We start from the raw sequence: 25,722 nt of genomic DNA, 5'->3' as shown, positions 1-25,722 counted from the left end.
ATCAGATGAATAATGTAAGTTGTCTTCTCTTTCAATTCTGGTGAGTTATTGGATTGTTAATCAGGGAAGCGATTTGGATTTGTGGTCGCGCTGATAAGCTATCGATAAAACAAGTTAAGCTCCATGTCTCTGCTACTCCCGTTGTAGGGTGACCACTTGAGAAGCCGAACTCCTCTATGACTTTGAAAATCGCTTCCCGGAGTTTCGGAACCCACCTAAAGCTGTATGTCAACTCATCTCTCATAATCATCCGTCTCATACCCACTCTCAAGCCTAGAGCTCATGTGGGTATTATAATCCTCAGCAAAAAAAAAAAAAATTAAATGCAGCTTCTGAAAACTCAGTGGTTTTTTTTACTTAACTGAATTCTGACTTCTGTCATAAGATATATTTTATTTTATCGTGTTTTTTTAATTATGTTGTTAAAAGCACGGTTTAAAGAAGAATATTTTTTATCTGAATACCGTGGTTAAAAGTGTTGATATTCAACCAACAAGATTGTCGATTATTTTTGTTTTTAATGGAGAGTAAAGAGCATTCTGAATTGAATTTAATGGCATAAAAAATATTGAAAAAGAATTATGCATCTACATAAATGCTTTAAATTTGCTAAATCTATTCACCTTACAGTAGAAAATATATAGAAAAATAAGTTAGTAAATCATTTTTAAGAATTCGATGAGAAATACCACCCTTTGATATTAAAGCTGCGTTCACACCAAAGTTATTAACAAAATGTTAATAGCTTAATCCTTATAGATTCTATTAGATTGAACATAACTTATCTATCATACACATGATGAATATATGTGTTTGTCAAGTTCCGTTCAATCTAATAGAATCTATAAGGATTAAGCTAACATTTTGTTAATAACTTTGGTGTAAACGCAGCTTAGCACTTCATGGGATATAATCATGATGTCTTAAAAAGTTGAAAAAGGCTTTGACTCAGATCTTGTCTTCTCTCAAAATCATTTTTTTTTAATCAGTACCCACACTACCCACATGTTGAACCAACTAAAATATTCTAAAGCATTTTCTCCTAATAATATTATTATTTATTCATTTGAAAATATACATCTAGGACACCAGCAACTATATCCCATTACCTATCGCCCTCATAACGCACACCGAGCAGTACAATTCAAGATTCAGTGCCTCACTGAAAAAAATCTCAGCCTCTTTGTTTAAAAATTTTCGAAATATCAAATATTTATATCGGATATTGCAAATTTGTTGTTAATTAACTCAAATTATTCTATTTTTGTCACTGTTTATCATTATTTTTGGGACACACAATTTGAACATTTCCCGCTACATGAATAGAAATTCAACAATCGATAGTTAATAAACCGATATACGATATCGATATAGGCTGCAAGCGGCAAGACAATACAAAGTAAACAACGCAACTTGAATATTTGAACTTATTTTGTTATTTCTGATTCTCAATTAAGATATCTATTATTTTTTATGGTGTTGTTAATGAAAATACAATCATTATGAGCAACGATCAGGAAAGCTTGAGTTCAAATCCTCTTCTTATGAGGAAAATGCTTTTGGATTACAATGAATCTTATGAAAGAGAGACATTAGACATGAAAACTTGGGAAACAGAAATGAAGAGAAAAGATAAAGAACTCCTTGCTTCAGCAAAAACTGTGAGTCAATTAAGATTTAAATGTATCTAGATTTAAATATGCTATAAGTATACAGAATATCTGATGTTTTTCTAAATGTCTTAAGTAATGTTTGAGGTTAGGTCAGCATTCTCTGTCACTCATGCAGTAGTTGTAAGTTTCTATCAAAATACCTAATTTACCGTAGGCCTTCTTAATTTTTCGGACTTGACAATATGCTTTGAAATAATATAGCATAATTATGGTGATTTGAATTATTCTTGAATATTCTATATTGAATTTAATAAATTGGTCACGTAATATCTACATTTTTCAAAAATAAAGTCATTATAATTAAATTGAGTTGAACTTCAGAGCATGGGTAACTAGGATGTTATTATTTTATTCTGTACGGGGTGTTCTTTCAACAAAAAATAAATGCCTAGTGACCTAGCAGGACTAAACCAGAACTGTCTCAGGTCTGGTGTCAGAGGTTTAACGTCGCACCTGATCAATTTAATTACTACAGTGTGTCCCAAGTACGTTATTTGGGCAAACCAATACCTGTGTCTGTCACAAGATCCAAGAGTGTTTTCCTTATACTGACCCCTTTCATCACCTGGTTGCTTGCAGCCAAACATAACAACAATCATAGCCCTTCTCTTTGCCCCTAGTCTCTCGCAATGCAGTATGATATGCATGGCAGTCTCTTCAGACTGATTACAAAGCCTACACACCTGACTTCCATTTCTGATTCCAATTGTGTGGAGATGTTTCCTAAAGTGGCCATGTCCTCTACCTAACCTCTACCCAACCTCATCAGCCAGCTGGTGAAGTAAGAGATTGCGTCTGCTAGCAGGCCTTTTGCCAAGTGCTTGACCAGGGTGACCTTGCCATTTGGTGATGTAAGTCCCTGGACGATTTACTTATTGTTCATCATGAGAGTAGTGTTCAACTTTTATCAGTTCTAGCCTGAAAAAAATATCTGCCTCCCATTCTGCAATTTCATCAATTTGTAAAAAGAATGTAAATTTTTAAATTATAAGTATTGCTCTATTCCAGAAAAGTGAATGGAGTGATAATGCAGAAAAGACGGATGAAGCTAATAAAATGGTTTTGCGGAGTAAAGCAAATACAGAAAAGGAAAAGGTAAGCTCATTGAACATATAGATGTCAAATTTGTTGGAAATATTTAGTAATCTGAAATCACCAAACTATGAGGAATACGCTTTGCTTATTCATTTATTTACAGAACAATAAACGTTTGTAAACAACAGACGTGATAGCCCAAACTCTTTCATCTATCATTCTAGACTGAAGCTCAGCGCTTATCATACACTACATATTTTCTGAAAGGGTTCCTGATTATATCTATCCTATTAGAATCTGAACAGTTCTTTGATGTTCACCTGTAACATTTTTATCGGGCCCTGATGGGATCAATCCGGTGCTGAGACCCTTAGGGGCATGGCTGAGCTCTTTTGGGATTCGTTCTGGCTCCCGTCTCAGGAAGTACTGGATCCACCAGCCACTGATGCTGGTTCTCATGGTGAAGGGAAAATGCCAACCAGGGGGAACCATAGCACACGGATGACTGTGCGACTCCGTCCCTGGAAGTAGCCTAGCCAATAGCAGTACGGCTGGGTGAAGGCTCCAGACTATGGGAGGTCCTGGCTTGACCGAGTCGCCAGAACTCTCCGTCTTTCAACTCTCAACTCTCCGTCCTGGTCGTGCGTTGATGGGAAGGATATTATTTTATATCCTTTTCAAAGAATCGACAATTATTTGTTGAAACACCGCCGATTTATGAAGTTACATTACAATGTTATATTATCGTTATTCTAATTGCATTTAATCTTTATTCTCATTGTTTAATTTTTTATACTTTGTAAAATTCGTTTAATAATTAGGCTAGCATAACCGTCACTTAATGTAAATTAGTGTATAAGCCAGTAAATATTGTAACATACATAAATAAAGAAATCTAATCTAATCTCTACATATTAAGAATGCTCTACTTTTAAGTTTATTCAACTACCGTAATCCACTTATTATTATTTTTACTATTTTTTGGTATAAAATATTGTTTTGTTTCATTTTTCTTTTACTTAATATTGTTTTCAATTTATGATTTAGTATTGTATTGGAGGGTTAAGTGTAAGAGAGGGCTTACTGCGCCCTAACTTCGCCCTCCTAGGTCAAAATAGAGGCAATCATTCAATTCAATTCTCTGGAAGTAGCTGGGCACAGTGAAGCAATCTGGTGGAGTGCTCCGGGCTTGCCCAGCCCACATATCGCCGGAACTGTAAAGTGGTGGTTCCACTCAATGCAGGCTAAACTCCTCCGTGATTCTCGCCTACCTACTTGGCTGTGCCGCCGGGTTGTTATCGCGTGTCACACCTCACGGGATGTGCTAAGCGCAGGTGCCCACTTGGAGGTGTGAAGTTAACGCGTGGTGTCGCGGCCAGAACCATGTAACATTTCTATCGTTCACATAAAATATTTGTAAGATTACCTGATCCAATAACCATGAGATGAAGTTTATTTACATTATGTTTTTCCAGGGAAATGCGTTTGTGAAGCAAGGAAAATGGGATGAGGCTATTGCTCATTACTCGAAAGCCATGGAATATTATTCAGAGGATTGCACATATTCTGCTAATCGAGCGTTATGCTTTTTGAAGACAAACAGGTGAGAGAATCCCACAAACTAATATTAGAACATCCTAGCTAATGACAGGCTAAGCCTCAACTCACACTTACGCGACTCAGGTCGAGAAGAGACTCGACTCTAGACGAGAGCATGTGTTTTCAAATGGTGACAATCGCGGAGACTAGAATCGACTGGTCTGAGTGTGACCATTTTCAAACACATGCTCTTGACTAGAGTCGAGTCTCTTCTCGACCTGAGTCGCGTAAGTGTGAGTTGAGCTTAAATTCCACTTGAAGTTAATTTTAGAACATAGTTAATGAGAAAGAATAATGAAGTATAATGTGTAGATATTAATAAGAAATAATTTTCTTGAAGCGTAAATCTTACAAAACATACTATACTATATTGAAAAAGTTGTCAAATCGATACGGAAATAATATTCAAATTTGGATGATAGCTGTGTCATATAATACAATATAAAAATAAAGTTTATTCTAAATTATTATAATGATTGTTTCTCTAACTTAATCTAAAGTTATGAAGATAATAAACTATCTTTTCTATTGAATGTTGTATAAGTAATGTAGCAAATACATTTTTCATAATAGAAAAAGTACTCTGTCTACTCCATACAATTCTTATGATAGGTCTTTTTTGTTTAATGTCACATTTTTCTGCAGATATATTTATTTTTCAAAAAGAATACTCAAAATCAATCATTGACTTTTCATTTTGAGAGCAATCGATCTCATGATGGATTCTAATTTGGTATCAATCCATTACTTGAGGAATTTGCTTTAAGGAGTTGTGAAATAGTTGTGGGTCAATATTACAGACTCATTCATAATCGGCGAGGACTGGATGGTTTGAATAATATTAACACATGATACAAAATTAATAACGCTAATCTTAGTAAAATTGACACACTAATATACCGTTACTGTACTGTTCTTAAAAATATAATCTATGTAATAAAGATTATTAATTGACCGAGCGAAGTGAGGTCTAAGATTCAAGTCGACGGTTTGGCATTTCACTTAATGTTTAAATGTTTGAATGTTTAAATGTTTATATGTTGCGCATTTACGGCGAAACGCGGTAATAGATTTTCACGAAATTTGACAGGTATGTTCCTTTTTTAATTACGCGTCGACTTATATACAAGGTTTTTGGAAATTTTGCATTTCAAGGATAATATAAAAGGAAAAAGGAGCCTCCTGCATACGCCAATATTAGAGTGAAAATCAGACTATAGAATTATTCATCATAAATCAGCTGACAAGTGATTACACAGATGTGTGGATAAGCCAGTCAATTGCTGTATTTCCATAAGGTCTATAGTTTCAATCAGGTACTTGGTGGATGAGAATACTGCGTGAGGTCTACTGTTCACAGAACTACTAGTCATAATAATATGAACATTTCACAAAAACGTTACTTCCTGGAATCATCTCGATTTATTAGTTGTAAATCAAAGTACCCTTTGAAATAGATATTTTTATTTTTCACAACATGTTTCGGCTTTAAAGACGTTTTTAATTACTTGGAAATGTACACCATGTCCCACGAAGAGGTTTACACGTTTAATTTTATATTAGGTGCTCATTCATGCACCGAAGTTTTTTTAAATTTCACACAGTTTACAAAGTAGGTTCTAAAAATATTCTGGGAAAATTTCAGCTCCCTAACCTTTGTAGAAACAAAATGGCGGCATATTGAAAATGTTATCAATTCATTAAAATTGGTAATTCTATCAATTCATAAAAATTTTCATGAATATTGATAGAATTACCAATTCATTAAAATTGGAACATTTTCAATATGTCGCCATTTTATTTCTACAAAGGTTAGGGAGCTGATATATTCAGAGAATATTTTTAGAACCTACTCTGTAAACTGTGTGAAGTTTAAAAAAGTTCAGTGCATGAATGAGCACGTAATATAAAATTAAACGTGTAAACCTTTTCGTGGGACACGGTGTATTTTAATTTCTATTTTTCATGTAAATACAAGTAGCCCCGAACATGAAAAAAAAACTTTTCTAAAAATTCGTAAAACTTTACTCATGAATTGACAGGTTTCGGGAAGCAGAAAAGGATTGCACCACTACACTGTCACTGGACTCTAAATATGTGAAAGCCTTTCTTCGTCGTGGTGCTGCCCGAATGAAGCTGAAGAAGTTGGACGCAGCCAGAGCAGACCTCAACACCGTCCTCAGATTGGAGCCGAAAAATTCAGAAGCTAGAAGATACCTGGTCGATTTGGTGGGTTTCAAAGATATTGCTGTGCATCTTTTTTGTGTGTTACTTGTTCTTGTATGGGGACTTTGTGTTCTGAGTATTTGTGAGGTTATGTAGAAATGGAAATTGTACATTCATATCCGTGTCCCGTTCCGGCTTGCGGGGTTATGTAGAAATGTAAATTATGCATAAATATCCGTGTGTCCCGTTCCAGCTAGTACCGGGTCTTGTTATGAACAACGCCTCTCCATTTTCCTCGGGCTTACCACCATCGCTCGGCCTCTGATTTTAATATACAGTCCTTCATTATTATAGTCACATTCACATTAGTATCCTTCATTAGATTATTATTAATATTTTTGTTACTTCACTGAATCTACACACATCTTCATCCCTTAAGAGTTTCTTAAATATAATTGAATTTGAAAACGATGTTCACGATGTCACTAACAAATCAATTTTCGTTGAAAATGGGAGCAGATTTTCAATCCCATTATTTTTGATCATAGAGAAAAGATAACATTAGAAGATATTCCATCCATGGTATAGGTCATTTATGTTCCAAATTTCAAGCCAATTCCTGTCGACTACTGTCTATTACGGTTTTGACCGGGTGATTGTGTAAGAACGGCACAGTATGAGAGACTACCAGCATCACATAATGTGGTGATGCAACCATAGCAACAGTTATTTCTATTTATTCAATTTGATGATTCCTCTTATTCAATCATTTATGTTCAGTTCTAGTTGATTAAAGCCCACTTTTCTGAAAAGGTCTCTAGTTCTATTACAATTTAATCAACTTGAAATGAACATGAATGGTTGAATAAGAGGAATCAACCAATTGAATAAATAACAGTTGCTATGGTTGCATCACCACATTCTTCCCCCGTTTGAGAAATTGGAGGCAATTTGAAACTATTAGGACTATCAGCTTGAGTTGAGTGAAATTCGGAACATAAACACCCTATACACCCAAGATATATCATGCTATATTTTTCTATGATTCCATTCAATCAGTTTTGATATCTAGATTTGATAATCAGTTTTCATGGAATATGCATTTTTCAATCGTACTAGATTTGTTTCATCATCCTCCTGGTTTTATTTATCATCCTTAACTGGTTTTCATGTAAACTCACTTGACTGGTCAAGGTACAACCTTATCTAACAACACAGTTATCTCTATCAACTTGTTCTCATTGTTCTAAGAAATAATGTTAATAACTTTGTTTTGTCTATAGGAAAAAGAAAGCGCTAGTAATGCAACAAATAATGAAAGTATACATTCTGAGGAAGACCTTACTGAAGAAGTTAGAAGAAAAAGGGCGGAGGATGAGAAAGAAAAGGTAACCTAACATAGATATTCAACAGCAATGTTTCTACTTGATGTTCATTGATTTTTGTGATTTCTTTTTAGTATTGATTCTCTCAATACCATAGCTGTGTTTAAATTGTGATGTTCTCTATTGTTTTTTTTAAATGTATATTCTTTTTAAATCAATACTATACATAATGTACTATCAGTACTTTTTTTAGTAAAATATAGTGGATTTTTTGACAATATCTCAAGTCTCTCCAACTATACAGAATGGTTATAATTTAGAGTGAATGTTGATTTTTCAATAAATTCACCATTAATAGTTGATTAATAAAGAATGTCTCAAAACTTTATTGTGAGTAGGCTTCAACGTGTGATGCATTTTTCTGCTCTACATTCCACAGGGAACACAACCTGTGCGCGGAATGTGAGTTTTATGCTACATAATTATAAATATAATATAAAATATATGCTAATGCCAGAAAAGTAATCAATATTGATGAAATCCATTGCAACCCTCCTATTTTAATTCATTTATTCAATTTAAAATAAAATCACAAATCATATAAAATGATTGGGAGAGGACAACAGACTTAGTCTATAAGACTGTTCCTCTCCCGAATTTTGATTGATAAAAATTTTCCAAAAAATAGGTTTATGAAAAACAAGTACAAAAATACAGTCCAATAAATACATAAATACAGTCCAATTCTTCTAACCCAAACAGGGTTATGTTTTCACTTTTCTAAAATATCAGTCCAGTTTTACATACCGTAACTAAAATACTTTGTTCTAGTTTTGACATTGTGTTACATTTGTAACATTTGTTCAAATGTAACACAGTGTCAAAAATAGAACAAAGTTATTATACAGTGTTTCGTCATGGAAAGCAACATCAATTTCAAATAAAATGTTGTTATATTTATTCAGTTTTATGACGTTGGATGGCTTATCAATGAATATTATGTCATCAGTTCCTCATGCATTCTTCACCTCATTTCAAGGTTTCAATTATGTGTTTCTTTTCAAGTTAATTTCTGTCAGGGAAATGCGTGTGTGAAAGAAAGAAAATGGACTGAGGCTATAGCTCACTATACAAATGCTATCGAGAAGCATTCAGAAGACTGCACTTTCTTTGCAAATCGTGCACTGTGCTATTTGAAGATTTCCAGGTAAATCTCACTTCAGTAGTATACTATTTATATATGTTTTAAGCCCGGTCCAGACGCTCAAGTTTGGCTTCAGTCTTTTGCTCAAGCAAAAGTCGGAACATGTAAGTCGTTGCGTCTGGACGGTAAAACGGATGGGTCTTCAAGCTTAAGTCGTCAAACTTAAAATGTATCGGCCGGGAATCTTTTTCCATCAAACCGTCCGTCTTTTGCCTATCCACCAAAACCTAAATTGCGTAAAAATGGAGATAGAGAAATTGTGATTTCAGATTCGGATTCAGCGCCCTCAAATTAATAAATTGCCTCGCGAGTACTTGAAAATAAGCAAGTTTTTTTATCGATTTTATATAACGCTTTTTTCTTTCTTGATTCTCATATACTCTTAGAATTTGATGTTGATGTTATGATTTTAGTTGTATCGACAATAATTATTAATATTAAAAATAATTATTAGCATTAGAATGCTAATAATTTGTTTTAAACAACTATGCTAATATCATTAAAAGCTTACCGAGTTGAAAGCAGAGAAAAGTCGGGAGAAAAAATAATAAGCTACATCGAGTTATCAATATTGCATGCCTCATTGACTGCAATTAATAGTCCACACGACAGCTGATTTTTACCAAATTACAATGGGATATTAATTGCATGCAAGTAATAATCCACTCGACAGCTGATTTAAGATGTCTATAGTCTGATTTTTACGGTAATATTGGCGTTCGAAATAGACTTCTTTTCTTTTTGTATTATCCTTAAAAAGCAAAATTTCAAAAAAACCTTGTATGTACGTCGACGCGCAATTTCAAGAGAAACATAACATATCTGTCAAATTTCATGAAAATCTATTGCCGCGTTTCACCGTAAATGAGGAACATATAAACATATTTTCAGATTCATCTTGCAATTCTCGAAGCAATGCAACGTGAGAAAATTTGTGTCTTTTTAACAACCAGTCTCTACTCCAACGTGAACGATGACATTTTTTCTTCCTATTTTTTACACACAAAACAAAAGTGGCCAAGAGTACTAGCTCTTTCATAGTTGGTTACGAACTGAGCTTATAGGCTTAAAGGCTTATAGGCTTAAATAGGAAAACGGAAGACATAAGACGGATACGTGTGGACACAATTTTTCATCCGTCTTTTGCTTGAACCAAACGATCAGTCTTTTGCTTGAGCAAAAGACTGATGGTAAACTTGAGCGTCTAGACCCGGCTTAACTGTAGTACTGCTTGAATAGTACTACCATATACTAACTAAACCATAACTACTACCATTGACTAAGGCTAAATCTGTTGTACTACAGTCTAGTCCAATGTACCTAGAATACATTGAATACTACAATACCTAGAATGTATTCTAGGTACCTTGGTCTAGTCATAAGTACTACCATAGACTAAGGCTAGATCTGTGGTACTATAGTCTAGTCCAATGTACATAGAATACATTGAATACTACAATACCTAGAATGTATTCTAGGTACCTTGGTCTAGTCATAAGTACTACCATAGACTAAGGCTAGATCTGTGGTACTACAGTCTAGTCCAATGTACATAGAATACATTGAATACTACAATACCTAGAATGTGTTCTAGGTACCTTTGTCTAGTCATAAGTACTACCATAGACTAAGGATAGATCTGTGGTACTATAGTCTAGTCCAATGTACATAGAATACATTGAATACTACAATACCTAGAATGTGTTCTAGGTACCTTGGTCTAGTCACAAGTACTACCATAGACTAAGGCTAGATCTGTGGTTCTACAGTCAAGTCCAATGTACCTAGAATACATTGAATACTACAATACCTAGAATGTATTCTAGGTACCTTGGTCTAGTCACAAGTACTACCATAGACTAAGGCTAGATCTGTGGTACTACAGTCAAGTCCAATGTACCTAGAATACATTGAATACTACAATACCTAGAATGTATTCTAGGTACCTTGGTCTAGTCACAAGTACTACCATAGACTAAGGCTAGATCTGTGGTACTACAGTCAAGCCCAATGTACCTAGAATACATTGAATACAACAATACCTAGAATGTATTCTAGGTACCTTGGTCTAGTCACAAGTACTACCATAGACTAAGGCTAGATCTGTGGTACTGCAGTCTAGTCCAATGTACCTAGAATACATTGAATACTACAATACCTAGAATGTATTCTAGGTACCTTGGTCTAGTCTAGAAACGTCCCCAGACAATATATACCCAGTTATAAGTTGAAAATTGTTTATCACTCCAAACGGTTTTCATGTATGCTTTCTCATGACTTCAATAAAATCTATTCAATAGTTCATTATCCTAATAAGTAAGTAGTCTATGCAACGTTTTGCTGAGGATGATGCTCACTCGAAATTTGGGTTAGTGCGTGAGTAATGGAAAGAATATTATAAGAGGTGAGTGGACTTGCAGTTGTAGGTGGTTTAAGCCCAAAGTTAGTAGGCAGATCGTCTACTAACGTTGGTTTAAGCCCTCTTCAACCTATGTTCTTGGATTTATGAAGTCCCTGTTAGTTACATAAGATCCAACTTCTATCGATTACTTACCGTATATATTTAATTTCATTTACACAAACACAAAATCAAAACTATGATTAGGAGAGAAACAGCAGAATTAATACAAAACTGTTTCCCTCTCGAATTTAGAATAATAGGTCTGAATTATGCAGTATTAGTTCCAATTTAAGAAAATTAATTTGCAGCAGTGCAATTCAAGATATAATTTTGTGTGTATCAGGCTGGCCACTAACGGTAGGACATGTTCGGCACACACACATGTTCATCATGTTTTGTCATCAGAGAGAGGCTTCCAACATTAAATAAACCACTGGAGCTGTGTAGAATATAAATTGCATGCCTCATTGATTGCAATTAATAGTCTACACGACAGCTGATTTTTTACCAAATTACAATGGGATTTTAATTGCATGCAAGTAATAATCCACTCGACAACCTATAATAAGCCCTCTTCAACCTATTTTCTTGGATTTATGAATTCCCTGTTAGTTACATAATATGCAACTTCTATGTATTACTTATATATTTCATTTCATTTACACAAGCACAAAATCTAAACAATGATTGGGAGAGAAACAGCAGAATTAATACAAAACTGTTTCCCTCTCGAATTTAGAATAATAGGTCTAAATTATGCAGTATTAGTTTCAATTTAAGAAAATTAATTTGCAGCAGTGCAATTCAAGATATAATTTTGTGTGTATCAGGCTGGCCACTAACGGTAGGACATGTTCGGCACACACACATGTTCATCATGTTTTGTCATCAGAGAGAGGCTTCTAACATTAAATAAACCACTGGAAAATTACAAATCATGATGATAGAAAAATAATTGACCGAGCGAAGTGAGGTCTAAGATTCAAGTCGACGGTTTGGCATTTCTCTTAATGTTTAAATGTTTATATGTTGCGCATTTACGGCGAAACGCGGTAATAGATTTTCATGAAATTTGTCAGGTATGTTCCTTTTTTAATTGCGCGTCGACGTATATACAAGGTTTTTGGAAATTTCGCATTTCAAGGATAATATAAAAGGAAAAGGGAGCCTCCTTCATACGCCAATATTAGAGTAAAAATCAGACTATAGAATTATTGACCGAGCGAAGTGAGGTCTAAGATTCAAGTCGACGGTTTGGCATTTCTCTTAATGTTTAAATGTTTATATGTTGCGCATTTACGGCGAAACGCGGTAATAGATTTTCATGAAATTTGTCAGGTATGTTCCTTTTTTAATTGCGCGTCGACGTATATACAAGGTTTTTGGAAATTTCGCATTTCAAGGATAATATAAAAGGAAAAGGGAGCCTCCTTCATACGCCAATATTAGAGTAAAAATCAGACTATAGAATTATTGACCGAGCGAAGTGAGGTCTAAGATTCAAGTCGACGGTTTGGCATTTCTCTTAATGTTTAAATGTTTATATGTTGCGCATTTACGGCGAAACGCGGTAATAGATTTTCATGAAATTTGTCAGGTATGTTCCTTTTTTAATTGCGCGTCGACGTATATACAAGGTTTTTGGAAATTTCGCATTTCAAGGATAATATAAAAGGAAAAGGGAGCCTCCTTCATACGCCAATATTAGAGTAAAAATCAGACTATAGAATTATTGACCGAGCGAAGTGAGGTCTAAGATTCAAGTCGACGGTTTGGCATTTCTCTTAATGTTTAAATGTTTATATGTTGCGCATTTACGGCGAAACGCGGTAATAGATTTTCATGAAATTTGTCAGGTATGTTCCTTTTTTAATTGCGCGTCGACGTATATACAAGGTTTTTGGAAATTTCGCATTTCAAGGATAATATAAACAATGATTGGAGAGAAACAGCAGAATTAATACAAAACTGTTTCCCTCTCGAATTTAGAATAATAGGTCTGAATTATGCAGTATTAGTTCCAATTTAAGAAAATTAATTTGCAGCAGTGCAATTCAAGATATAATTTTGTGTGTATCAGGCTGGCCACTAACGGTAGGACATGTTCGGCACACACACATGTTCATCATGTTTTGTCATCAGAGAGAGGCTTCCAACATTAAATAAACCACTGGAGCTGTGTAGAATATAAATTGCATGCCTCATTGAATGCAATTTTTATGCACTATTAAATAGGATGCAAAGAACTTATAACAGCTCGTCTGGACGCCAAGATGTCTTCTGGTTTTCTCGCGCTAAATTCCGGAAAGCGTTATATGATAATTAAATCTTGTGTAAGCATGATCTGATCAAATAAATAGTTAGTGTATCAGTGTGGATGTGCTTATGGTTTGGGACGTCGTTATAACTGCGCGAGGTCTACTGTTCACAGAACTACTAGTTCATCATAGATCAACTGACAAGTGATAACACAGATGTGTGGAGAAGCCAGTCTATTGCTGTTTTTCCATAAGGTCTATAATAGTTTCAATCAGGTACTTGTGGATGAGAATACTGCGTGAGGTCTACTGTTCACAGAACTACTAGTTTAACCTGAAATAGAGCAACTAATTGAAAATAAACAAAACATCGGAGATACAAAAATCCACCCTCAAAAATTTTTTCTCTGTGATGACAAAACAATGTATGATGACATGTTTATCATGTGTGTTTTACCGTTAGTGGCCAGCCTTAAAGGTACATATAAATTGTGTGAAATATCATTATCAACATGAGTGCGTGATGAACGGGTCAATTAATATCGAATTCTTCACCATCAGCTTTTCTCAAAGCTGGGTGGGCTCCGAACCACCTTGAAATGATTCTCAGCTCACAATTTATTGTCTGTTAGCAGAACTTGCCTCTCGTATACTTAGTTCCGGGAGACTTGGTAGCACGGCGCTTATCGGTATCAATACTATAATTCACTTATATCAGTGAAAGTAGTCAGAATATTATTTCCATAAGTTTTAATGGGATTATTCATACTTGTTCTGCCGGGCTGAGTTGGAATAGTCCCATTAAAACTCATGGGAATTATTTTTACCACTGTAAATTTATATTTGTCCACTGTACCGGACACGTATACTGATACCGGTATGTGTGAAACCGCCTTTAGACTGTCTTGTTTGCGTGGCAAGCTCTTCTCCTTTTCACACAATTTATTTTCACTCTTCACATATTATGATTTGATTGGTACCTACTAAGTACCATCATAGAGAAACAATAGCATAAGTAGATATTCCATGGTAAAGGGCGTTTATGTCGCAACTTTTACTGTTATCTCAAGCCGATAGTTCATGTAATTCTTTCCCGTGAAGCTGTGTGACACTGGTAGTCTCTCATACTGTGCCGTTCATACACTCTCACCCCAACAAAACAGTAAAATTCGACAAAAATCAACAGTAATCGGCTTGAGATAACAGTAAAAGTTGCGACTTAAATGCCCTATACCATGGGATATCTACTTACTCTATTGTTCCTCTATGGTACCATTTGCACAGTGCCCGTTTAAACGGATTCTCAGTTTGAACTGGATTAAATCCATAAACTAGCTCGTTTCTTATAGAGTGGTTCCTTTCGAGTTTAAGCCAGCAGCTGATTCAATTCAGTTTAGCAATCACTGTGCAATCGTCCCTAAAAAATTAAGATTTTTTTTTCATCTAAAGATTTTGTATTCATCGTTAATCATCAAAGTGTTTCTCCACATTAAATACGCTAAGAGTTGAATTGCCACTTTTTAAACACCTACTCACAAACTGAAATATTCTTTATTCATTCTCACAATTTACAAATTATATAAATAACATTGGTAGATGAAATAATTGTTTATCATTAAATCAGTAAAAGAATAAAAGAAATAATAAGGAATATACTTCTGCAATGATAGTGCTTTCATATTCTGTACTCTTAATAATTTACTATCTCTTGCATTGAACAGATTTGAGGATGCTGAAAGTGACTGTTCGCGATCTCTCTCAGTGGACTCTTCCTATGTGAAAGCCTATTTACGGCGGGCAGCGGCTAGGATAGAACTCAAGAAATTCGATGATGCAAAATCAGATCTGAATGTTGTCCTGAAACTCGAACCGAACAACTCTGAGGCCAAGACGTATTTGAAGAAATTGGTAAGTTTAAAAGTAAGAGAAACTGCCGCTTATGTGGCAGATAGGCGAAATAATTCAAATAGATGTCATGGAATACCTAAATTATTTGGATAAGTCCATCTAAATTCATAATTTATAGTTTGCAAGTTCATTTTGGAATATAATTGTATCAGAATTATGTGTAAAAAACTAACCTCATTTTACGACTCTGACATAATAACCTAAAAATGTTCAAGCGAAATAATACAAGGATTGCCTTGGAATTTATATTCCAATCTGAATGTTATTAATCAATGTCATATTTAACATATATTAATAATAATAAATTATTTCTCCAGTTTTTTTTCAAAACAAATACGTTTTCAAACTCAATAGCCTAATGAAATTTTTATTCCAAAATCACTGGTTAGGATCAATGATCAACAATAACATAACGTAAAATGAAATGTTTATTCATTCACCTTTCAAAGGTTTTGCTTTGAATAGGCCTACAAAGAAATCGAAACGTATTTTTACAAAATAGTTTGGAGAGCATGCTCATTTGAATTGTCCCGCTGTAATCAGCTGTTTCCGTTTTGCTATAATGCCAACAATACAACAGTAAAATATTGTGAATTTCCCTCATGTTTACTGTGTTAAAGTTCTGGACTCAAATAAGTCGAGAACTTGAAAGACTCCGGAGTTAAGAAGATAAAATCGTGACTCAGAAAGTCAATTTAGACCCGAGAGCTTATTTCAGTCCTGGACTCTGTAAGTCCAGAACTTATAGATCCCGAGCTCGGAAACCGGCCCTAAATGTTTATATGTTGCGCATTTACGGTGAAACGTGGTAATAGATTTTCTTGAAATTTGACAGGTATGTTCCTTTTTAAATTGCGCGTCGACGTATATACAAGGTTTTTGGAAATTTCGAATTTCAAGGATAATATAAAAGGAAAAAGGAGCCTCCTTCATACGTCAATATTAGAGTGAAAATCAGACTATAGAATTATTCATCATAAATCAGCTGTCGAGTTGACTATAAATTGCATGCCATGACGCATGCAATTCAATATCTCAATGTAACTTGGTAAAAAATTAGCAGCTGTGTAGACTATTAATTCCATGCCTCATTGCATGCCTCATTGAATGCAATTTTTATGCACTATTAAATAGGATGCAAAGAACTTATAACAGCTCGTCTGGGCGCCTAGATGTCTTCTGGTTTTCTCGCGCTAAATTCCGGAAAGCGTTATATGATAATTAAATCTTGTGTAAGCATGATCTGATCAAAGAAATAGTTAGTGTATCAGTGTGGATGTCGTTATAACTGCGCGAGGTCTACTGTTCACAGAACTACTAGTTCATCATAAATCAGCTGACAAGTGATTACACAGATGTGTGGAGAAGCCAGTCTATTGCTGTTTTTCCATAAGGTCTATAATAGTTTCAATCAGGTACTTGTGGATGAGAATACTGCGTGAGGTCTACTGTTCACAGAACTACTAGTTTAACCTGAAATAGAGCAACTAATTGAAAATAAACAAAACATCGGAGATACAAAAATCCACCCTCAAAAATTTTTGCTCGAAGCCTTTCGCTGTGATGACAAAACAATGTATGATGACATGTTTATCATGTGTGTTTTACCGTTAGTGGCCAGCCTTAAAGGTACATATAAATTGTGTGAAATATCATTATCAACATGAGTGCCCGTTTAAACGGATTCTCAATTGGAACTGGATTAAATCCATATTCTAGCTCTTTGTTATAGAGTGGTTCCTTTCGAGTTTAAGCCAGCAGCTGATTCAATTCAGTTTAGCAATCACTGTGCAATCGTCTCTAAAAAAATTAAGATTTTTTTTTCATTTAAAGATTTTGTATTCATCGTTAATCATCAAAGTGTTCCTCCACATTAAATACACTAAGAGTTGAATTGCCACTTTTTAAACACCTACTCACTAACTGAAATATTCTTTATATATTCTCACAAATTACAAATTATATAAATAACATTGGTAGATGAAATAATTGTGTATCATTGAATCAGTAGAAGAAAAAAGAAATAATAAGGAATATACTTCTGCAATGATAGTGCTTTCATATTCTGTACTCTTAATAATTTACTATCTCTTGCATTGAACAGATTTGAGGATGCTGAAAGCGACTGTTCGCGATCTGTCTCAGTGGACTCTTCCTATGTGAAAGCCTATTTACGGCGTGCAGCGGCTAGGATAGAACTGAAGAAATTCGATGATGCAAAATCAGATCTGAATGTTGTCCTGAAACTCGAACCGAACAACTCTGAGGCCAAGACGTATTTGAAGAAATTGGTAAGTTTAAAAGTAAGAGAAACTGCCGCCTATGTGGCAGATAGGCGAAAGAATTCAAATCAGTATGTGCACAGTATAATCAATCATAGAAGAAACCATTATGATGATATTGTTTTATTATAGTATTTTCTAGTAAATACTTTCTTTGTGAGTGAATATTGTGTTTTAACGATTCAGTTACTAGGTCATGTCATGTAATTTATTTATTTATTCATTTATAATTTTTACAAAGTAGCACTGATTGGGAGAGAAAAACTGAGGATACTCCTTGTACTATTTCTCTCCCAAATTTATATAACATTTTAAATGTCAGAAATAGGGTTATAGTTTCACTTTCCTAAAATTTAGCCCATTTTCACTAAAAAACAACGAAAACTAAGAATTTTAAATTTTGACGGTTAAAAACAGAATAAAAACCAAAAATATCACACTCAAATCACCATTAATTGGAACATTTTTGCGTAATTTGACAAAATTTAGAGCCAGAAAAAACACAACTCACTATGATGAATTAATGTGAATGTGCGCTGGACTAGCCGTTATCGGACTTGAGGGTGACTTCTCTCACGTATGGACCATACCATGAGGCCATCACTACGTAATAAGTTACATCCGCTGAATTGTCAATCATTTCTGATACTGTAGGCTTCAATAGATCATTGAATTAGTCAAAGTCAGCTGAAAATGGTATACTTTGCTCTGGTTCAATATATAATTCAATATGGGATAACCGTGTGGGGGGGCTGTTATAACTCACATTTGGAAGAGCTTTTCTTATGTCAAAAATTGATCATCAAAACTATTCTAATTAAACCGAGACTTTTCCCAACCAGTTTGACTTTTTAAGAATTCGATGCTCTCACAATTAGACAATAAATTATGTATTCTGAGTGTAGTAAAATTTATTATCTTCTATATATTAAGAGAGAGTAGGGTTGTGTTTGTTCGTTTGTTCGCATCAAAACATGTCAACTTGTGGATTGCATACCGGAAAAACGGGAATGATTTAGATCTCCAAATTTTGCACATAGATTCTAAAAATATCAATCTCGTGCACCTGGAAGCCCAAATTTTAATTTTTCTTCTAGATTTTTTAGAAATAATGTTTAAATTTTATTAATGGTACATTAGATTTCATTAAAAAATCACCAAATCATATGGTCGAAATTAAAAAAGGAACATCTGTTTCTATATTGCTTTCTACCTGAAAAACATAGTTTTAAAATTTCGTTTTCCTGATGCAATGTTCAGGCCTACACGTGGCATGGATTATTAATTTTTCAGCTAGAACAATTTTTAAGACAAATGCTAAATAAACGTCTACAGTTTCATCAATGCTGTATCGGCAATATGAAAACGCATGCAGTTAATATGTCTTTCAATGAAGGTGTTGTTATTTACATAAAGAAATTATATTCTTCCATTTTTATTTAATTGAAATTTCAAAATTATTCGAGCCCTGATAGAATGACTGACTCACTGTACACAGGCCTATTTTGAATTCTTCTAGATTTCATTACGTCAAGTTTTAAGAAAGACCCTTGCGAAGCACGGGTTACCTGCTAGTTAAGCATAAAACTGATTTCCCTTCTACAAATAACGCCGCTAACAGCCTATACAACCCAAGACCTACAGCAATAAATATTTCATTTACAATAAAAACATAGAAACCATCAGAAGACAACTTATATACATAAGCAGTAAAATCATTAATACAATCCCCGAACAGTATATTGAATGTGCTAAAATAACTAAAAAACTAAAACAGGATATTAACACCTGGATCAAATGCAATAATTACTTCTATCTATGATTTGTTTTCACAAAGTGTACTCTTCTGACTTGTGTGCTTGCTTATTCGGCAATCCTTTGTAATTCATCTAGTCCTTCAAATATTTTTTAACACCTGGTGCTATCGGTTTCTTTTTCCATCCTTTCTCTTATTACTCTTCCCCCACCCATCTTCTCATATCTGCCGTCTATTTACTTTTCCTGATACGTTTTCCCCTTCTCAAGGATTGAAGGTTTTCCTAGTACATGGATAACCATAGTTGGAAAACCCTTTCAATCTTCCACCTTTTTTTTGCACCACTTTCTTTTCATTTTGTTATAATGTGTATTGTTGTTGTTTGCATGTATTCTTCTTGTTAATCTCTGTATCAAACTTGTATGCGTGTGTGTAAAAATAAATTGAATTGAATATTTATTTGTCATGAAATATCAAAACCTCAATAATTGATAAATGAAATGAACATGTTAGAAAACATAATTATTTGATGTTTAGGCTATACTCGATGCCCTAAAATGTGATTCCCGTTACAAAGTCAGTACCTAATGATCATTGGTTTGTAATCCTTGTCTGCCATTAGACAAAGCAAATACCTCTATACTTTTCGACTCCGCAACGTTGCCAAATCGTTTGAACGCTATGAATTAATATAATCTACTAACAAAATATTCAATTTCAAAAATCAATAATTGAATCATGAAAATAATTATTTTTATAGCATATTTTAGATAAAATTTATCATTATTAACAAGAATTAACAATTAGTATTTTATCAGAATTACCGGGATAACTTTAATAACAGGTACTTTAGAAGACGGTGGAAACGGGAAAACAGGCAACAATGAGTTCCTTATTCAAAAGCCCACCATAAGTCAAATTACTAGCCAAGTCAAAAAGTGTTTCAAAAAATGTTATAGATAAAATTAAAAAAAAAAAACTGCTCTCAAGGCCGATTTTCACGTGTGGAAGCGCCTTAACGCCTGATCTTGGTAACAAAGCATCTCTTCGCCTATGTATTTAATTTTTTTTATAGGTGTAGAATTCAGAATAACATTTCAAGAAGATTGTCGTCAAAAATCACAAAACATTTATGTTGAATTTCAGAAACCTTGCAAAGGAATAGAAGTAATTGGCTCTGAAGTGAACAATGATGACCCACCCAGAATAGAATCGCAAAATCAAGTAGAACCTCATTCCAACACTTATAGTCGAGGCACTGTTGAAATAGATAGAATAAAACAGAGACCAGCTAAAACAGATAACTCCACTCCATTGAAGGACAATACTAACTCTCAGACCTCATTGAATTCTCCAGAGAGAAGCACGTCTGTCTCGAAAAAGATTCATCCTCCTCCAAAGAACTCCTATCAATTCTTCTCTGCTTGGAACGATTTGAAAGGAAATCCTAAAGATGTATTCCTGTATTTGAAAGTAAGTTGAATTATATAGTTTGAATATTATTATGCATGATGATTTCTTGATAGACCATAAATAACCTTAGCTTAATTGAATTATGAAAAATTTATAATCGTTATTAACCATTGCTATAGAATTATTCATAATCAATCAGCTGACAAGCATGTATTACACAGATGTCTAGAGGAGCCTAGCAATGGTTTACAAAACATCCCACGGCGTGGGTTGCTTTTCGTGGATTAGCGTGGGTCTACTTTGCGGCGGGCCTTAGGGCCAGTTCCCAAGCATTTAGCCAAGTTCTAGACTTTAAACAGCTGGAATCAGAAAATCAGCTTTCCAAAACGGGGCGTAGTCGCAGTTTTTATGACAATATTTATTTTCTCATTTCTATAATTGGAAACGTTTTTCCTTGACAAAATGAAACGTTCCTAAATAATTCAAAATAGCTGAGACTACACAATATTTTCCGTTTATTTTATTTTGTGTTCAATTTTCTAGTTTGGCCTAAGTATCGTTTCCCATAGCTATAAATAATAATTTTTTTCCAGTTTGAGTGCTTTTTGGCCACCTTATTCATCATTTACCTATCTTCAATCTTTGAATTGGCCTAATGCCTTATGTTTTTGTCATACATTTTCGAAATTTATCAAATGTTTTCTTTTAATATTATCAAAACATTAATTATTACTATTATTGAACTAATTCAATTAATTGAATCAATAATTCAAATATAATATTAAATATTTTTCAGCAAATTGAAGGAAGTCAGTTACCAATAATTCTTCAAAATTCACTGGAAAGTGGGCCTCTCAGTAGTATTGTCTCTATTCTTGCAACAGAATTCATAGATAATGACGTATCGGCATATCCGTATCTGGAAGGACTGATGAAAGTTCCAAGATTTGACATCATGGCGCTTTTGATGTCAAAGGAAGATAAACAAGGTGAATATTCAATTCAATTCCAAATCAAATTCATCATTTACTAGCAGGTAACCCGTGCTTTGCACTTGGGAAAGTTTTGTGTTGTAATGTCTCTAAAGCCGCGTCCACACTGAACAAATGTTCGGAAAACATGTTTGTTGAGGAGCTCAGCGACAAACATTTAAAAAAGTGTGGACAATCTTTGTTTGTCAAACAAAACATAACTGTTTTTTCAAACATTTTCAATGTTGACAGCTGTAAAACATGAAACCTGTTCTCCTCCCCACTTACAAATATTTTGTTTGGTGACGCGTCCACACTGGCCACGGGCAAACATAATAAAATTTACCCAAACTGTTTCAACAAACATGTTTGTCAAACATTAGTTCAATTTGGACACGGTTTTATGTCCATGAAACATGAAAAATATAATAATCATTAATTATTTTGTTAAAATTACGTGGATAATATTCATCAAAGTTCAAAATGATCTATTTATCGCTCGTGCTACCAATCACGCAACTTTTCCACTTGGAGAAAGCTCTGTTTGGTTGGGCTTTTATTGTTGTACAAACTTTAAATAGCAAATCAAATTAATTTGTTTCAATCATTAAATGAATTAAATTATTAATAGAAATGGAAATAAGCCCATATCCATCCTTGATAAATTCATAATATTTATGTAGAATTGCAAATTAAACAGTTTATTAGTTCATAAGTGATAATGCGTCAATCGTCTATTTCCTACTAGCAGGTAACCCGTGCTCCGCAAGGGTCTATTTTAAAACTTGACGTGAAATTTTGAAGAATTGAAAATAAGCCTATATTAATCCTCGGTTAGTTATGAATTTATAATACAAATCCAAATTCGAATTTATTATGCAAAATTTCAAATAAATCATTCCAGTAGTTCAGTATAGTGTAGATCCCTTACATGTTTAAGCCAATTCCTTCATTTCTAATATAGATTAATATTTTGGAGTAATATGTAGGCCCTATGCGATTCACAATTTCTCTCACGTTTTCAATTGGATTACATTCGAAGAGATGATTCTAGTTTTTTTTCTGCTGGATAATGCCTACATCAACTTATGCCTACATAATCCTTTGTTTGTACATGGGTAGCCCAATTAGATTAGTAGATGATTAAACAACCATGCACTTCGCGGGATTCGAACCCACGACTGTTTTAGCAGCAGTTAATGAAAGGTTGATAACATTTCACCCCCTGCACTATCGCATACCACAACTCAAGATACACAACTTTTTCGTAAATGAATGGGAATTTGGTGTTTAATCATGTTTTTATTGATAGTGTTGCCGTAAGCTATGTTGAGATGTATTAGAGATGTCTTCGGTATTAGAGATGTTCTCAGCACAGCAGCTCTTCAAATAAAAATACTGTATGGTGCAGCAAAAAGAGAAATTTTGAATGTTACAGTTGGCAGTACAATTTTTTTAAACAGTTGCCATTTCATTAATAATTTACTAGCTTCATAAATATATTTGTGTAAGTGATATTATTTAAATATTCCCTATTTCCCTGCGCCACCCGGTATAAACCCTATCTGTAAAGGCGAACGCACACATCAGCTGACAGACGTAGCCTATGCAGACAGACGGAGTAAAAATCAAACGTCTCCTACTCTCCTTGCAGACGTCAGCAGACATATACAGACGACGGATGTCTGTCCGGGGGAGGGATTTTCCCTCCGTCTGTTTGCTGCATTGTGCGTTCGCCTTTATCCTATTCTTGTAGAATGGAGACTTTGAGATTCATATGGAAAAAGTTTGCTGTGTGCTTTAATGTGTGTTCCTGAAAATTTCTCCAAGGATAGTAATTTACTATTTTTTGTTGAGAATTCCATTGAAAATATCCAACTTTCAACATTAGTCCGATATTTGCTACTAGCTAATGGATTTTCTTTGACGAGGATGATACTATCAATGATCCAAAATCCAAGATGCGTTCTTAACCTTCCGGTAGTCGCGCCCTTCTCAATCACACGAGCAGTCGCGTGTTGTATTTTGTACAACATCCAATTTTCCAAGTGTTATGAAATAATAAATATGTTTTGACAGTAAACAGAGTACATTGTACTCTGTTTACTGTCAAAACATATTAATTAATTGTATAATTACTTTTTCCATCTTCTTGGATTTTTTTTACGCCTATGAGCATTTGGATGATTACCATTTCATAGCCCAATAAGGTACATCAAGCAAAGCCATCAATTCTGTGTTAACTGTCAAAACATATTAATTGTATAATTACTTTTTCCATCTTCTTGGATTATTTTACGCCTATGAACATTTGGATGATTTCCATTTCATAGCCCAATAAGGTACATCAAGCAATTAGCTTGAAATAAGCCATCAATTCTGTGTTATTGGCTCGTTTACAGTCCCCGTATACAGTCTTTCCCTATCTTATGCACAGTGCGACTTATGCACACTGTCGCGACTAAATGGCACCTAAAGACTGAACCATTGCTCGGTTGATACTGCAACTCAGTGGAGTGATGGGGGAAAGTTTTGGAATGCATAGGTGACTCATTCACTGACACCACCCCATTCAATAGTTTTGTGCAACAAAAAACTGACAGTGTTGTACTTTTTACAACAGCGCGACTGCCGGAAGGTTAAGCAGCTAGAAGTGATTATAATTATTAACTATTTTTATCAACACCATTACCTAACCATTTTATTGCTGACTGAAAAAAGTTCATCTCAATTTTTAATGCATTGCGTAATTAATTTGTACTTTTCTTGAGTTTTACTTCCGCTCAAAGGCCATTTTTGACCCCTTTGAGAAAATTAAGCTCTGATTTTTATTATATTATATATTTTTCATAGATCTTGGGGTAGTGTAACATTAAAAAATTGATTTAAATTATTATTCCAGGTATTGAAAAAATTGTGCAGTTCTCATTGCGTAGAAGAGAAATCACAGAAGACCAAGCTGCTGAATTGAAAAGGACATTCCACCTCTAGGTGACGTCTTGTGACTGCCAAATTATGTATCAGGTGTGAAATATTCAAATCCTCTCTGAAATTTTATGATTTCTAATTTCTACTATTTTTTCTAATTTCTTGAAAACTATAAATGATTCAAAGAATGTTTCTCCCAGTATAAGTCGTTCATTATAAAGAAAAAGAATAATAATCATTTCTTGATTATTTTTATCAGATAAGAATAATTCAAGTTAACGGTATCTTTTCTCTATATCTTTGTTATAAACTTGTCCCTATAAAAAGTTATACCACTTGGATTTGTATAATTTCAATTCAACCCTTGTATATATTACGACTACCGCTAAAGATTAGCTCTTACATTATAAATTGATGTATGGAATTTCAAAATCATAATTGAATATTTTTGAAAATTTGTGAAAGTTCTGATCAAAGCTTCAATGTGGCTTTTACACTTTCTAAAATCTATAACAGGTGTGTGATTTTTGATCTAATAAACTTATTCAGGAACAATTCTAAAAACGAACTTGGCTTAGCAGAGGAAAAACAATAATTTACGGAATTTTGTATATGCCATACAAAATATTATACCCTATCTAAATGAAGGATATCATGGAACTCACAATTAAAAAGTTACAATTGGAAAAGCTTGGAATTTATACATTTAGGGCCGTTTGCACAGTCAAAGCTTAAACTGAATTTAATCAGCTGGTGGCTTAAACTAAAAATAAACCAGATTATAAAGACCAAGACTTGATATG

At 34.0% G+C, this 25,722-nt stretch overlaps 1 protein-coding gene across 2 annotated transcripts; it reads left to right on the top strand.

Annotated features, from left to right (window-relative positions):
• The first annotated feature begins 1,361 nt into the window (after positions 1-1,361).
• LOC111052694 (RNA polymerase II-associated protein 3) lies at positions 1,362-25,260 on the top strand. Of its 2 annotated transcripts, none has more exons than XM_039420498.1 (10): positions 1,362-1,661; positions 2,682-2,768; positions 4,184-4,311; positions 6,350-6,536; positions 7,757-7,861; positions 8,878-9,005; positions 15,383-15,569; positions 20,754-21,080; positions 21,817-22,009; positions 24,894-25,260. In XM_039420498.1, exons 1-10 carry the CDS (start codon positions 1,503-1,505, stop codon positions 24,980-24,982), a joined length of 1,590 nt encoding a protein of 529 aa, XP_039276432.1. In that variant the 5' UTR covers positions 1,362-1,502; the 3' UTR covers positions 24,983-25,260. The 2 variants fall into 2 exon arrangements, with proteins under 2 accessions (XP_039276432.1, XP_039276433.1); XM_039420499.1 differs by lacking the exon at positions 15,383-15,569 and adding an exon at positions 17,674-17,860 and having other exon boundaries at positions 24,894-25,258.
• Positions 25,261-25,722: the final 462 nt, after the last annotated feature.

Source organism: Nilaparvata lugens, chromosome 2 (assembly GCF_014356525.2).
Source record: "Nilaparvata lugens isolate BPH chromosome 2, ASM1435652v1, whole genome shotgun sequence".
Taxonomy (NCBI): Eukaryota; Metazoa; Arthropoda; class Insecta; order Hemiptera; family Delphacidae; genus Nilaparvata; species Nilaparvata lugens.
The sequence above is the reverse complement of the archived record's forward strand: the minus strand, read 5'-3'. Positions and strand labels throughout refer to the sequence as shown.